The sequence below is a fragment of the Canis aureus genome, chromosome X, assembly GCF_053574225.1.
Source record: "Canis aureus isolate CA01 chromosome X, VMU_Caureus_v.1.0, whole genome shotgun sequence".
NCBI lineage: Eukaryota > Metazoa > Chordata > Mammalia > Carnivora > Canidae > Canis > Canis aureus.
The window spans coordinates 38199842-38215601 of NC_135649.1; the positions used below are offsets into that span (position 1 = coordinate 38199842).

General features: G+C 44.1%; 1 protein-coding gene across 2 annotated transcripts in view; it reads left to right on the forward strand.

The window, feature by feature from the left end:
- The window catches only part of AMOT (angiomotin), a 64842-nt gene that overhangs the window by 23743 nt on the left and 25339 nt on the right, over nt 1-15760 (forward strand). For both annotated transcript variants that reach the window (XM_077889856.1, XM_077889857.1), the window contains 4 exons: nt 1604-2087; nt 6040-6184; nt 7039-7131; nt 9657-9802. In XM_077889856.1, the coding sequence (XP_077745982.1) occupies nt 1604-2087; nt 6040-6184; nt 7039-7131; nt 9657-9802 (868 nt within the window). The remainder of the gene's footprint in view (nt 1-1603; nt 2088-6039; nt 6185-7038; nt 7132-9656; nt 9803-15760) is intronic.

The following is a 15760-nucleotide window of genomic DNA, read 5'->3' on the forward strand; positions in this document are numbered from 1 at the left end:
GTGAACAATAACTGAAATGTATAACTGAAATGTATGTGGGAGGGATGTGCTTTAGCATCTGGAATGCCAGTTAAAAGTTAATTGCTCCTAGTGATTTCTCCCAGTTCCACCATGAATTTTATGCAATTTAGTGCAAAGATTAAATGGATATCCCATAAGTAAAATCCCTAACAGGGTCAACCTATCTCGCTGGGAGGTAGATAAGAGACTCTTTGTAATTCCTGTCGAGCTCAAAAATGAGAGGAGCTCAGTATTTTTGTAATTCATCTGTGACCTTAGGAACAAAACAGGCTCATGCAGATTAAGTAACATGAGCAAGGTTACACAGCCAGTAGGCAGTAGAAAAGGTCTCCAAATTCTGTTGGGATCCAAATCCCATGCTCTTAGCCATCTGTCTTCCTTGGATTGAGAAATATCAACTGTAGGACAAGCATCCACAGGATGTGGGAGTATATGAGGTTAGTTGGGCACGGGCTGGGGGATGAACAAACTTTTCGTCTCCATTGTATACCTACAGATATTCCTGCTGGTAGCAGTGATGGTGGAAGCGATCCATTCACATACTCTTTGTTTCCCTTAATGGCTAACAAGTACAGTATTGGGTGTGAAAATGGGAGAGACACATTAAACAATGTACTGAAGTTCTCTTTATGGAACTTTCTATAAGAAATAGATTGGGGAAAAAAAGAAATAGATTGGGAATTTGAACATACGTTGTGTGGAAGTCAATGTATTATGGTAGTGGAAGAGGCAGAAGAAGTGAATGTGGACATAAGGGTTCTACCCTGGCACTGCCAATTACTCACTCGGTAATATCTGACAAATTGTTTCCTCTCTCTTGGACTTCAGTTGCCCAGTCTATCCAGTGAGAGAATGGATTAAATTATTTCTTGAAGGCTTCTCCAGTCTTTACATTTTGTGATTCAATTCACCAAAAATAGTATGACAGTGTTGCCTGCAATCCCCTTCAGATCTTGGTATCATTGCTCCTAATAGGCCTCATTCCATTATTAACTGCACTCAACAATAATTATTTGGTGTCTCTAATGTAATAAGGATCTACATATCCTCAAGTCATTTTTTTGTGAATGTATGCATTATGAAAGAGAGTTGCCAGTATCGAGAAGAGGACTGGTTGTGATGTGACTGCAGTTTGCCATTTCCTGGTGGGCAAGTGGAACACATTTTCTGAATTGGACTCTTTGCATATGCTGACTGCATATAGAATGTCAGAAAAGGTTGTGCTTAAGATAATGACGTGAAAATTACCTTCTGGAAGACTCATTTAAAGTGCTTACACTTGAGCAATGAGAGCACAGGCGCACATCACTTAGATTTTCGCCAAACGACCCGAGAGGTCACCTGGTTCAGCCCTCCCGGGGATCACACCTCTGCGGGGCACTCGCAGCTCAAGCCTGGAAAGGGCTGTGGAGGACTTTGCAGAGATTGCCGAGTCTAACCCTGCCTGCTCCTCGTTTTTGCAGGTGTCCTGGGGCGGGGGGAGGGGGCAGTGGCACCGGAAGGGAGGTGAGCAGGCTTCCAGTGCCGCCGCCCAGCGCCGCTGGAGAGAGCTTAACCCGAGCACGCCCTCCGTGTTTTACAGGCCGGCGCAGGACATCTCGTTGCCGCTGTCGGCCCGGAGCTCAAGGCCTCACAGTCCTACTTCTTCCCTCACGTCTGGGGGCTCCTTGTCCTTGCTCCAGTCTCCGCCAGCCACGAGATTGTCTCCTGCCCAACACCCCTTGGCCCCCAACCAAGGAGACCACTCAGCTCACCTGCCTAGGCCCCAGCAGCATTTCCTTCCGACCCCGGCTCACCAGAGTGATCATTATCGGCTCCCTCAGCCCGGCCTGAGTCAGCCCCCTCCGCAACAGCACCACCACCACCATCACCAGCAGCAGCCGGGAGAAGCCTATTCAGCTATGCCTCGGGCTCAGCAGTCCTCCGCCTCCTATCAGCCAATGCCAGCCGACCCTTTCGCTATCGTTTCCAGAGCCCAGCAGATGGTGGAGATCCTGTCCGATGAGAACCGGAACCTGCGGCAGGAATTGGAAGGATGCTACGAGAAGGTGGCGAGACTGCAGAAGGTGAGGCCTCCGTTTTGGAATATCGGGGTCTTCTTTCAGTCTCATGTGTTTCATATCGACACAAGTCTCCACTCGGTGCCTTCACGACTTCCGCATGGGTCTTCTGGATTCCCGTGTCCGAAGGTTAGGGGTGGATCCCGACTTTGGAAAAAGCCTTCTGCCTGTCTTTCTAGGAAGAGTCACATTTTACATTTATGGGGTGAGAAAAGAACTTATTTGTACAGTTTTCCCAGACACCATAGCCCTGATGAAAACCTAATTGATGGTTTTTGAATTCCAGGAGGCTGAGAAACTTCTTCATAAGGTCAAGAACACTTGACGATGCCTGTATAGGGGAAGGTCCTGCCAGCCTAAAGGCCTTTTGTCTTGATTATATTTTCCCAAATAACTGAATTTGGGACTTAAATGTAAAGCCATAATTCCTACAAAAATCTCCCCACTGACATTAGATCCTGCCCTGCCTTGTTCTGGAAAGGGCTTAGAACACTTTTCCAAGTGGGAGTTCTCATAGTGACTCTTTTTCAGCACCTCTTCCTTTGCCTCCTTTTTGCTTTGGTTTTTCCCTGCAGCTCACATTCAACATCTGCTGTCTTTCTCTGGTGTGTGTGTGGGGGGCATGAGGGGCTTACCACCACAGCTGGGTGACAGGTGACAGCCCTAGGCTGAGGAAGTAGGAAAAGGAGTGTGCATCCCATAGAGTTCACATTCTTCCCTGGGCCCCTCCTGTCTCCTCCAGCTGGGACTTTAGCTCTTGAGTGCCCTAAGCTAGGAACCTTAGCTCTTGGCTGTCGGTAAATAGGGTTATACCTTTGGCAGCCTCTTGGCAGCTTTTGTCATTGTGGAGCTCATGTGGTTTGATCTCCCGACAATGTGAACTGTTCCGGGGAGGTGAGGGTGAAGGTGTGGGAGGGAGGGGACTTTGCCCTGTTTTGTTCAGCAACTTTGTCCTTAGGAGACACCCAGGAGTGGAAATTTCAGGGGCCCGAATGAAACTGAGAATTCGTAAACACCAGATCTGGGTCTTACAGGAGAGGAGGGCTTACTGTCAACTGAGAGTTTTTATGTAGCTGCAACCCCCCCCCCAACACACACACAGTGTTCCAAAATCTGGATGGGGTTTTGTTGGGGTTCGGGGATAACTGTTGCTCCCTGGCTTTGCCCCCAGTTTTACATTTTCTGCCTCCTCTCATTGAACTATACCCACCCCTCCCATCACATCGGTACAACAAATTAATCATACTCACATGCTGAAAGCAGACTGGCCGGTTTGGCTGATTGGGTTTCACTGTTGACACCCCTCCCCAAACTCTCTATTCAGGGTGGCCCCAGCCCCACCTTTGATGTAGTAATCGGGAAGGTAAGTGACAGGGAAGAGGCGCAGAGTAGGATTTGTGGCGTTTGTTGTTGCTTGTTCTCCAGGGAAGGGTAGGATGCCTCGACCAAGTATAATTGGCACAGCTTGAAGGCTGGGGGGAGTGAAGGCTGACCCAGTGCTGCAGTGGGTTAGAGGCCTAAGTGGGGTGGAAGAGGACAAAGAAAGTGGAAGGGGAATGGTGGTATCAGCTGATGCTAGAAAAAAAATAAAGGCCCGAGGCTCATGAGTGGAATAACGAGACAGAAACCCACCACCACCTCCCTCTTCCTTGCCCCCACCATCCCGGACCAAACCAGTGGATCTGCCCTTTTGTGACTTCTTTTCCTGGGAAGTCCTGTCGATGGATGCAAAACTTGCCCATTTGGAGGGTACAGTATCTACAAGGCGGGGGTGGGTGGGAGGGGAGTAGAGAAAGATCTCGGTACCAGATCTGGAAATAGTACTCTGAACAGCGTGAGTCAAGGGCCTGCCCTCCAGGTGCGGCATTCTGTGGGGAACTGAGAAGCCTTGCCCTCTACAGGCTGCCTAGTGCAGACTAATACCAATCCTGCTCTTTCAAATGGAAATGTTTATTTTCTGTACCCAGCACTTGAATTTCATGCAAAAGCTTTATCAGGCCCAGGACTTGCAGATCTTGTCTCTAAATGCCATTCACCACCAGTTTTCACCTTCTGTGCTGCTATCTTGGTGCCATCTGCAAGGAGAAAAACACTCTGGGAGTCTGCTCTTTTCTGTGGTGTAAGCCTCATTTGTTTGCAGGCAGCCCTGCCTCGGGCATAATTTTGGAGCTGGGCAGGTGGAATCTGAGTTGTTTGGTAACCCCACCTTTTCCCCAGTCTCCCACTGGGGGCCTGATATTTCTCCCCATAAAATACCCTGAGCTTTGTTAAGGATAGTGGGAAACTGAGAAGGAATGCAGAATGGTTGCAGGAGTCAAATTTAATTTGCAAATTGCTTAATAGGCCACGGGGTTTATTTATCTTATACAAATTATATGCAAATATCTCTGTGGCTATTTCATGTGCAGTGAAGCCGTACTGGTTACAGAAAGACTGGAGTCTAATTTCTTATTTTCTTCCTGATTCGGGCTGATTTGGGGCAAGACCCTTTCTTTTTGATGTTTTGTGTGTATGGTTTTCCACCCCCCCATTTTACAAGATTTGCAGTGGTGTCATAACACACAACTCTGAACATGAATTTCTGTTCAAAAATCTGTACTGGTTTCCCACTGACTACGGGATAAAGTCCAAATACCTGGCATTGAAGCCCTTTTATGATCTGACTCCAGTCTATCTTTACAGCCAGATCTCACCAACTTCTCCTTGTGTACCCCACAGTGTCCAGCCAAATGAGACTGCTGGTCATCCTGGGAATGCATTTGCTTACTCAAAATAGAATACCCTTCCCCTCACCTCTGCTCATTGAAATCTGACCTAGGTTTTAGGATCTGACTCAAAATACCACCTTCTGCCTGAAATTGGTCTCCTCTCCCCTCATCCCAACCAGGAATAACCTTTTCCTCCCTGGCACCTTCGTAGCACCCACTTCTGCTGTTCTGAATAAGGCATACTTCTCTGTATTCTTTTACTTCATTAGATTGAAAGCTCCTTGAAGGGAAATGATCATGTCCTCATTCTTACAGACCCCATGGGTATTTTAAAGAGTTAAAGAGTAAATATTTGGCCATTGGCAAAGGTTTGTTAGAGTGAACTGAATTACTGCATAAGGCTGAGGATTGGAGTTTTTAGGGTTCACCTTGGCCACTAACTTGATTTCAGAAAGATCACTTTCACTTTTCTTTTTGCTAAAATGGGAAGAGGTGTTCTTGTGAAGGCTGATAGCAGGGCCAATAGAAATAAACATGGGAAAGCGCTATGGACACTCTGGAATAATGTTATCTACATACTATATACATTATTAATAGTATTTTGAAAATTAAGAAAATTCTTACGCAGAAATGAAAATTGTTTATAACTGTACTTAGGAAATTTATTCTCTCCTACTACCTTCTCTGAAGACAGAAACTGTATTTGTTTTTAACCTGAGGGAGTCTGATGACTCTGTGAGTTAGTTGCTCAGCTGAAGGTTGACTTTAGAAATCCTTCTTGAGAGGTGCCTGTATGGCTCAGTCAGTTAAGCGTCTGATTCTTGGTTTTAGCTCAGGTTGTGATCTCAGGGTTCTGTGATTGAGCCTTGTGTTGGGCTCCACGCTTAGCAGACAGTCTGCTTGAGATTCTTTCTCCTTCTCCCTCCCTCTGCACCTCCCCCACCCAGTACTCAAGTGTGTGCACACACTCTATCTCAAATAAATAAATAAATCTCTTTAAAAAAAGAAAGAAAGAAAGAAAAAGAAGAAAGAAAGAAAGAGAAAGAAAGAAAGAAAGAAAGAAAGAAAGAAAGAAAGAAAGAAAGAAAGAAAGAAAGGAAGGAAGAAAGAAATCCTCCTGGGAAACTTTTCTCATATGACTGTGTTATGCTGGCCTCCTAGCCATCATTAAGGATTTGTATATATGTTTTCAGACCATCTTTCCCATTAAGCTCCTACCACCCCCACTATCTTTCCTTTTTTTTTTTCAGGTGGAGACAGAAATCCAGCGTGTCTCAGAGGCATATGAGAACCTTGTAAAATCATCCTCCAAAAGAGAGGCCCTGGAGAAAGCCATGAGAAACAAGCTTGAGGGTGAAATTCGAAGGATGCATGACTTCAACAGAGATCTGAGAGGTGGGGTTCTCACTTCTGAAGCATTGGCCAAGATGGTGAAGGGAAGGGCTGAGGGAGGATACATTGAGGCTCTCAGTACTTGTCCAGCCCACTAGTATGGCCAGTAAACTGCAGAGCATAGACTAGGCTAGGTTTGGGGGACTGCAACAGAACTTGGTCCCAAGCTTGCTTAATTGAAGTGAGGTGAGCTGATGTGTTAATCAGACAGTAACTGTCCCCCAACCCTGGGACTCCTGGACCCACCTGGCCTGCCCCCACAATTTGTACTGCCTCTCTTCCCTTACAGATTTTGCAGAGGAGGCCTGTCTTTGGCTGTGCAAGCTTGAAATAGCAATATCCTCCATTGTTTCTGGGACTCCTTCCTTTTATTTTTACCTTAACATGATAATACTGAAGATGGTGACAAATGACCACTTCAACACCTTTAAAACTGATGACTTTGGAGATATTTTTTATTTCTCTAGATTTAGACTGTCTTATTGATAAAATAAGACAACTGAACTTGGTACTGCTCATGGTCCCCTCCTAGCTTTGATGTTCCATGATTTTAAAGACCTCATAATAACTTTGATGCTCTTTCACCTGGTGAATGAAAGATGTCACATATTCAGGGATAGATTCCTTCATTGTAATTTAGAATTCTGCCTAAAAGTGTTAAGCACTCAACTCCTCCTTCCCAAACATAGTTTATTTTTGTTTGCAGCTCCATATTTTAAGTGTATGTCTGTGTCACCTATGCCTTAGTAACATGAAGAAGCAGGCTCATTCTGCCTAAGATCAGTACTTAGACGGTAAACACCACGTGCTTGGGAGTTTGTATATGAGGCCCTGTTGATTGTCTCTGAATTCCACAGAGCGTCTAGAGACTGCCAACAAGCAGCTTGCAGAGAAGGAATATGAGGGATCAGAAGATACTAGAAAAACCATCTCTCAGCTCTTTGCAAAAAGTAAGTCTGACAGCTCTAGCAGCAGGTACTAATGTGTGGTTGGGAGTCAGATATGTAAAAAGGTTACACAGTTCTGCTTAATCCTTCTAGAATAGCCAGGGCAGAGCAAATGCCATCTAGGGATTCTTTTTCCTGTTCAAGCGTAAAGTTGGGATTCTTGTTTTTTTGTTTTTGTTTTTTCTTTCTAGGCCAAGAAGGCTGCTTGCTGTATTTAGTCACATCAATGTGGCTTCTTCTGTATTAAACCAGAGAAGCCCTTTGATATCACTGCTTTTGTCACAGCTAGCTGAAAAGGACCTTAGTGAACATGGGGTCTCTTAATGTTGGAGGGATTTATCGTTGAAGGCTCCATGTGCTGGCTCTGGTAGAGATGGAATTAACATGCAGGATTGATGATTAGCCTTTGGAGTACTGAATCTGCACCTGTGCCTCCCTTAGTGAAACACCCTGTATTATATCATGTCATTGCATACTGGCACAGTGCAAGGGGAGCTAGAGGAGGACCTCGGCTATGGCCTGAGCTACTGCCTCTGGCCATGGACTTGGAGGATGTGGGGAGGGCAGAACTATGTCTTCCTCATAATAGCATTTCCTTTGTCTGGAAATACTCCGAGGACCATGACAATGAACTAATCCTCCTCTTTATCGGTCCCTAATAGACTCCACCCAGCTAGACAATGCCTCATTCTTTTCAATTGCCACAATAAAACCAGCAATAAAAACTCTGCAGTGGATTGAGCCCATAGGGGGAAACAGATGAACTACCCTCAACTTCTGCAAATGCCCGTAATTGGTGTTCCCTACCCCCAGTCTCCGTCACCGTGGCTCCCAGCTGGAGTAGTGCACAGTAGGGACTTGTCAGGCCCCATCTTTGCAGGACCTCCACATGACCCTTTCAAGTCACTCCATGCAGCTTCCAGTCCGCTTTTACAAGTTTGTTTGATCTTTACTTACAATATCCCCCTCCCTTCCTGGGGTTGCTCTGTTGTGTGCTGGCCTCAGAAGTGGGGCTTTTTTTTTCTTCCTCATTTCCCTGAGCTTCCTGTTTCTTTGTCAGTATGTATAGAGGGAAGAATGTAGTTTTTCTGGTGTCATCAGTACCTAGTATAAATTGTTGTGAAGTTGCTATAGTGGTGTCACTCACCGTTACCCTGGAAGCTAGTTCCCCGGTGGAGAAGGTAATGGCCTCCCAGGACAAAAAAGAACAAAAGAGAAAACGTATGGATTCTGGTCCTTGGATCTGCTGGTTCATACCCTTCCTCCTTGTGTGGCGATGGTATCTCAGGTGTCCTGGGAGCTCTGCTGGTGGTTTATAAAATGTGGGAACCTAGTAGATAAAAACTGTATTCGCAGCAGGGGGAAATACCGCCACATGGTTCTAGAAGGGAAAACTAGACTCCACTTATATAGCAAGCAAGGAAGAGGGCATGGCTTGTGGCCTCAGTTCTTTTTGCCTTTGGACATCAACAGGGGGCTGCGTGGTTGGAACTGTGGCGAGAGGCAAGAAAGCCGTCTTGAAAAGCCTCCCCTGGGGAATGTGCTCCACTTACCCTTGAGAGGCCAAACCGACTCAACCCAAGGAGAAGGCAGTCTGGTTAGAAAGAGTTTAGAACAGCCTGGCCTTAAGTGTGGGCTCCACTATGTACTTACTCACTAATTGTAAGACCTCATACCAGTTCCTCAAAGCCTCTGGGTCTCTGCTTTGTCATATACAAAACAGGGAAGAGAGAGTAACACTTTCCTTGCAGGGTTTTCTGAGGAGTAAGTTACTTGATGTGCAATAAGTATTCAACAAATGCTCATTTCTTTCCGAGGTACAGCTGAATAGATATATAAAGTCAGAGTGGGAAGGAAGGTGAGGCTGCCCTCTTAGTTTCTCTTATAAACTTAATTATCGTGGTCTTCAGAGGAAGGGCACACTACCTCCAAATGAGAATCCAAATTGCTCCTTTGAGTCTCTGGTATGAGGTCTGTCCTAGTTAAAAGAGGAGGGACCTAGAAATTCGGAGGGGATGAACTACGTGTGTCATGGGCTTCTGTACCTACAACACAATCCTGGATTTATTTCAATTGGAAATTAATGTTAGTAAAGAGTAGGGTTTGGAGTTTTATATATTCTGTGAAATACCATTTTCATTTTGATTTAATATATTATGAGATAATGGGAAAATTTGAGGGGCTTAGTTGCTCCTTTGCCAATACAAGACCACTTGAAGAAATAAAATTGAAGAGACAAGCCTACCTGTTTCTCTGGTGTGTGTGTTTGTGTATTCTTTGCATAACACCTTTCATAACACTTTGCATCTACTTTCACATTGCTTCTGCACAACCATTGTTAAATGACTTTTCTGAATTTACATAGCAAGTTAGCGGTAAAGCCAGCAAGAGAGTGCAGATCTTGGGTCTGCTGGTTCTTTTAGCTGTGTGTTAGAGAATGTTTAGTAATGGGTATGATTGTCAGTGTGCTCGGGTAAGTTTTTGAGCCAGCTCTGGAATGGCAGTAATGATAATTCATGTCTTGATAGATAAGGAAAGCCAGAAGGAGAAGGAGAAGCTGGAAGCTGAGCTAGCTACTGCCCGTTCTACCAATGAGGACCAACGGAGACACATTGAAATTCGAGACCAGGCCCTGAGCAATGCCCAGGCCAAGGTGGTCAAGCTGGAAGAAGAGGTATGTGTAGTTTTCTTAGGTAGCATATGAGCCTGAGGTGGGAAAGAACTGGGGAATCAAGGGCACTGGGGGACTCTCCATTTTGGTGTACTGGCAGCTACACAGTCCCCCAACAGGAAGGTACCATCTGCTTTTTAAAAAAAAGAAAAAAAAGATTGATTGATTGATTGATTGATTGATTGATTGAAGAGAGAGTGCATGAGAGAAAAGACAAGCTGGGGGAGGGGCAGAAGGGGAGAGAGAGACTCCCAAGCAGGCTCCCCACTGAGAGTGCAGCCTGAATCCAGGCTCTGGGGTTCAATCTCACAACCCAAGCCAAAGTCACAAGCCAGACACTTAACTGACTGAGCTTCCCAGGTACCCTACCATCTGCTACTCCTAGTTAGAGCTGTGCTGATGTGAGTGGACTTTGATTTCTTTTCTCCTCTCTGCAAGTACCTTCCTTTGGCTCCAGAATAGAAAATCACCAAGGTCAAGGAGCAATTTCCATTTGCTCCTTCACATAATAAGCTAACCACCACCTCCTAGTTCTTACTATGGACCTAGCTCTGCCTTAAGCCTATGACAAATATATACTTTTTAATTCCTCCTCTTTTAGGGCTTGAAAGCTTTATCTTAGGAGAACTATAAAATGATTCCAGATATTTTAAAGTACTCCAAGGATCTTAAATCAAAATAGTCCTGGTCTCCCCATACTCGGTGGGAAGTTGGTCTCCTTACATAAAAATAAATAAATAATCTTAATGGCTATGCCCCTTGTCCTAGGATTTATTTTGCAGATTGGTTTTGAAGTAGAAGCAATCTTGAAGGGGTCTGGAACAGGTTGGGACTCAGGGACAATTTACAGTTTATGGCAGGCCAGGAGCTGTGCCCTGGGTCTTCCTGGCTAGATTGTGCAATGTAGGTACATGGTGAGGTGAAACTGTTGGTTATTTGTGTGCAAGGATGGAGTTTTTCTTTGACAAATACAGGGACCCCCAAACTATGAAGCATATGATAAATATGTATCTGATTAGTCTTAATGTAGATGTTATTAGATTGCAACACAGAACTGTGTTCATGTGAAATAGAGGGAATGTGCTGCTGGTCTGTCATTAATTAATCTTGGATGTCCGTTGTCATTGTATTGAAGTACTACTAACTCTTCGATGTTTTGTACTTCAGGGAATGGGTGTGTTCCAGCAAAAATTGATGCCAAAGTGTAACTTGGTGAAGAAAATTTCACATCTCACTCACTATTCTAAAATTTGAATTGTTTTAAGAGGAAAAAATCACCTCCATTGTGACAAATTGGAAGCTTTATAAACTTGAGACCAAAAAAAGTGTTTAGTGACCCTCAGCATTTTGCCTCTTGTATTTGAGCTGTTTTTCCACCTTTCATTGATTGCCTGCTGCTTCTCTCTCAGTAGAGGAATGGTTCTAGTTCCTAGAGTCTGACTTATAGATATCCTTTGCTTTGGGGGTGGAGATTAAAATGCTTATTGGAGGGGCGCCTGAATGGCTTAGTTGGTTAAGCGTCCATCTCCTGATTTCCACTCAGATCATGATCCTGAAGGGTTGTGAGATCAAGCCCTGCATGGGGTTTGTGCTCAGCAGGGAGTCATCTTGAGATTCTCTCTCTCTGCCCCTCCTCCTGCTTGTTCACACTCTCACTCTCAAATAAATAAAACTTTTTAAAAAAATGCTTGTTGGAGCTGGGTTGTGGGTTCATACATTTCCAGTAGGTAAGGTCAGCTAACCAATGATGTCTTTGACCTGAATTGCTTAATCATTAAACTGCAGGTTGTATAAAATCAGGCTAATGTCTTGCTTCATCAGCTGTCTACATCAGAAATTCTGAAAAGTTGCTTTATTGAACATAAGGAATACTTGTATATGTCTGGTATCCAGACCTAGGAGCACACCCTTTAGCCTTTTGCTACACCTCATATATTCTTTTTCTTCCTTTCTTTTTGAGGAAACCACAGAGTAAATTACAGAACAAGGATAAGACTGTATTCTTTTGGAGAAGGGAACACTGAGATACTGGCTGAGAAGTAGTTTGCTGGTGGTCACATGGCAAGTCTTGGGTAGAGCCAGTAATAAAACTGGAATCTCATGACTCTTCATTCCCTAGACCTTGCTGCTTGTCTCCCTGGCTGAATCATCCTTTGGTTCCATTCCCAAAGAGAAAATGTGGGCACTTGTTCAGATCTAGTAACCTCTGCATCTTTTCATTAAAAAAAAAATGTGTCGCCCATTGGGCCCCCCTTTCTCAACAAGACTATGAGAAGCTTGTCCAGACTGATTTGAGATTAGGGTGTATACACAGCCCTACTGCCCCTCCAGGAAGAGTACCCTTCTAGTAGGAGATAAATGGGGACAAAGACCCTGCAACTATATTGGTTTGCTGTGTCCTAGGGCTCAGTGGCAACTGGTTGTTAATCATGAAAATAATATACAATATACATCTAAGAAGAGGATGTTAATTTGTAGTTCCCACTGGGCAGCCCTCACTGAAAGAGTTGCCTGGTATATATTTCTGGCTTCAGACTTCTGAGGCTTTTCTGGGCATTCGTTCCAGAGATTTTTAGTTGCTTTCCAGGGCCCTGCCCCCAAAACCCATAGATCTACAATTTAAGAAAGAAGTTCTAAAAATTGGACGAGGATTCAATCATGACATCTAGTAGCTATATCTCTCAAATGAACTCCTCAATTATTGCTAATTTTTTAGCTCTCATCCAGCTTGTACTTTTGCGCAGAATCTAGTTGTTGGGAAATTCTGAATTGTTGCTAAAGGAGGTGGAACATTTGATGGAGAGAGCAGGCTGGGAGCCTTCTACTCAATGGAATTGCAAAGGCAGAGGCCATGTAATGTCTTCCAGACTCTCAAAGTTGGTCACCTCTAGCACATGTATGGGCTTGAAACATGTCTCAGGAAAAAATCCACTGATTTTTATTTTCTTTCCTGTTTTAGCAGCCTGTCAGAACTGGGTTTGCTCCTGGGTGGTGGTTGTGTTATCTCCGTTTTGATATTCAAAGGAAAATATCCCTTTTTCTTACTCTCAAATACATAAATTAATCATTGGATTTTTGCTCTTCCACTGTGACTCAAGCCCCATTAGGGCTTGTTCTATCTGGGGTACAATTTTAATGTATGGGAACATTAGGGAAGGTAGCTCTGGAGGTAGTCTAGTAAGGAGTCTTCATTGTTCACAAAATTAGTGAATATCTCTAAATCAAGAAGGGTATTCATGAATAGAAAATGTATCTCTCTATGTGTTGGAGATAACTTATGTAAAGTCATTTTTGAAGGCAGACGGATATGTCAGACCTTTGCCTATGTCTCATATAAACAGAGAATTTAGTTATGGCTTACACATGGCACCATGAGTTTTCCTTAGAAGTTCTTCTAAGGGAAACCTCTGTAGTCTACTTAGCACATGAGAATGAAGGAAACTTTCCCAAATTAAGTCGTTGGTCTAGGGATCTTTTCTTAGCCAACTAAGTGCAAGGTCAGGTCAATACACATACCAAATTATTATGTTGTACACCTGAAGCTAATACAATGTTATATGTAAAATATATCTCAATAAAAAAAAAAGATGGTCAGGGAAAAATTATGACTAGTTTTAGTGGTCCAAGAACCCTTGCATACATTTATGTCTTTCTCTGTACAAAGTCCTCATTTAGATGCTCTTCCTGAAATTCATTTCATTTTTCTAATCCCATTAAGTCTCTTGCTCGTGATACTCTTCACTGTACTCTAAGCTCTATACAGAAATATGCCTCAGGCTTACAGAGAACCTTCTCCTGCAATCACAACTTCTTCCTCTTCCAAACTCAGCAGAGATTCTCTGATGGACCCTGTTCTGTTGACATCAGAGGAGGTATCTTGCTGGGAAGGTGCTAGCACTTTTACTAAAGGAGAGACCTGGTTTTTTGGTGATTCATTGTGATCCAGGTCTTGCCACAAATCTGCAGCCTATGCAGTAAACCCCAGCCAAGGTAAATGGTGCCTTTTCCATCCTTGCCTTTATCTTTTGGGATATGTATGAAGGTTGTACTGAAGTGGAGGCTCAGTAAACTCCAAGTCTAAAGAACTATGAGTCCCACGGTAACCATGGTGTTCTTGCACGCGAAGGGACCTCCCCCAACTTCTCCCCCCTCAACTACCACTAATTTGATCTCACTGGAGAGTTTTGACAGATGCCTGGCATATCCCACTCACAAGGCTCAAGGCAGCCCAGGCTTCTGGCTGACTACTGTCTTATGATGATCCAGAGCTGAACCACTGCTTGGGTAATTGTTTCAGGAATGGTGGGAAAAAGGCCCTGGCAAGATCAAAGATGGAAGATGCTGTGGGTGGGCTGCTTACTAAGCGGAGTGCACTAGAAGGGACAGAGGGAATGTGGGAGGGCTGGAAACAACAACAACAACAACAACAACAACAACAACAACCCAAACCAGTGAGCCTTGTTCTTCAGCTTTAGGCTAGAATGACAGCCACAGAGATTCAAGGAAAAGGGGCCCAAGTGTTAAATTTTTCTGAACTGCAGTGACTCGGGATGATTTAGACATCGCAGTGATAACTCTTGATGGCTGTGCATGTTCTGGTGTCCTTTTGCCACTCCACTCAATTCTTCACAACAAAATTCATATTGTTTCCCTTCCATTTCCACCACTCTTTCATGGCTGATCTATCTTTCTTATTTCTAATTCCCTTGCCATTTAATTGATTTGTCATTTGGGTTTTGGAGATGGACAGTTTTATGCTGTCACACTTATCCACACAGTACCATAACTAGTCCCCTTTCTCAGTGTTAGAGGAAGATGTGCTAGGCAGAGAAGCTTATGTCTCATCCAAAATAATCTTCAAACAATAGCATATTGTGTGAACTCACACAATAGTTATAATGGATTATAAATGTGGTTGAAAGATCTGAGGGTGCTAATTATGTGTGCATTTAGAGCATTGATAAGAATTCAGATAATGTACATTTTGTACCCAGGAATCTTCCAGGGTGTTCTGCTGATGGATTATTGGCTTATTTGAAGGGTACTTCATCCAAGGATGACATTTCCCATATTTATGGCAGCATTTTTTTAGAGAGAGAGTGTGGAGAAGAGGGGAGGGAGAGAGAGAGAATCTTAAGCATGCTTCACACCCTGCATGGAGCCTGAAGGAGGGCTCTATCTTATGACCCTGAGATCATGACCTGAGCTGAAATCAGGAGTCCGAGGCTCAACTGACTAAGCTGCCCAGGCACCCCCGGCAGTATATATATATTTTTATTTATGATAGTCACACAGAGAGAGAGAGAGGCAGAGACACAGGCAGAGGGAGAAGCAGGCTCCATGCACTGGGAGCCCGACGTGGGATTCGATCCCGGGTCTCCAGGATTGCGCCCTGAGCCAAAGGCAGGCGCCAAACCGCTGCGCCACCCAGGGATCCCTATTTTTTTTTTTTGAAGTAGGTGCTGCTCCACCCAATATGTTAAGAAATTATGTCCCCACCCCAAATAGAGATGGAGTGACCTCTCAGAACTTGTTTTTCTCAGTTTTTCCTATGATTTTAACTTTTTACATTCCCAAATTGGAAGCCTTGTGTAATTTCTTTAGTCTTCTCAACAGAATGAACTCGGTTCTCTTGGTAGCAAGTTTCTAGAGGTGCTTTCTACTCTTCACTTCTTTTAATATCCACCAGTAGACCACAGCCTCTTAGCAATAGATGGAGATAGCTCACTAATACCAGGGTAGTGTTACTAAATTGCTTCAGAGGGAACTCTTACTTGGAGCCAGGGGTTCCTCATTAAGGCTAATTCAAGATCACACAGAAATCACGGAAGGGTCATGGGGCAACATATAAACTAGTTGTATGAAGGAGAGGGGCAGAGAAGATACACTTTCACTGTGACATCTGTGACACGGTGAGTGGGGTTGTGGCAATGGAAGGGAAGATGAAAATCAAACATAATG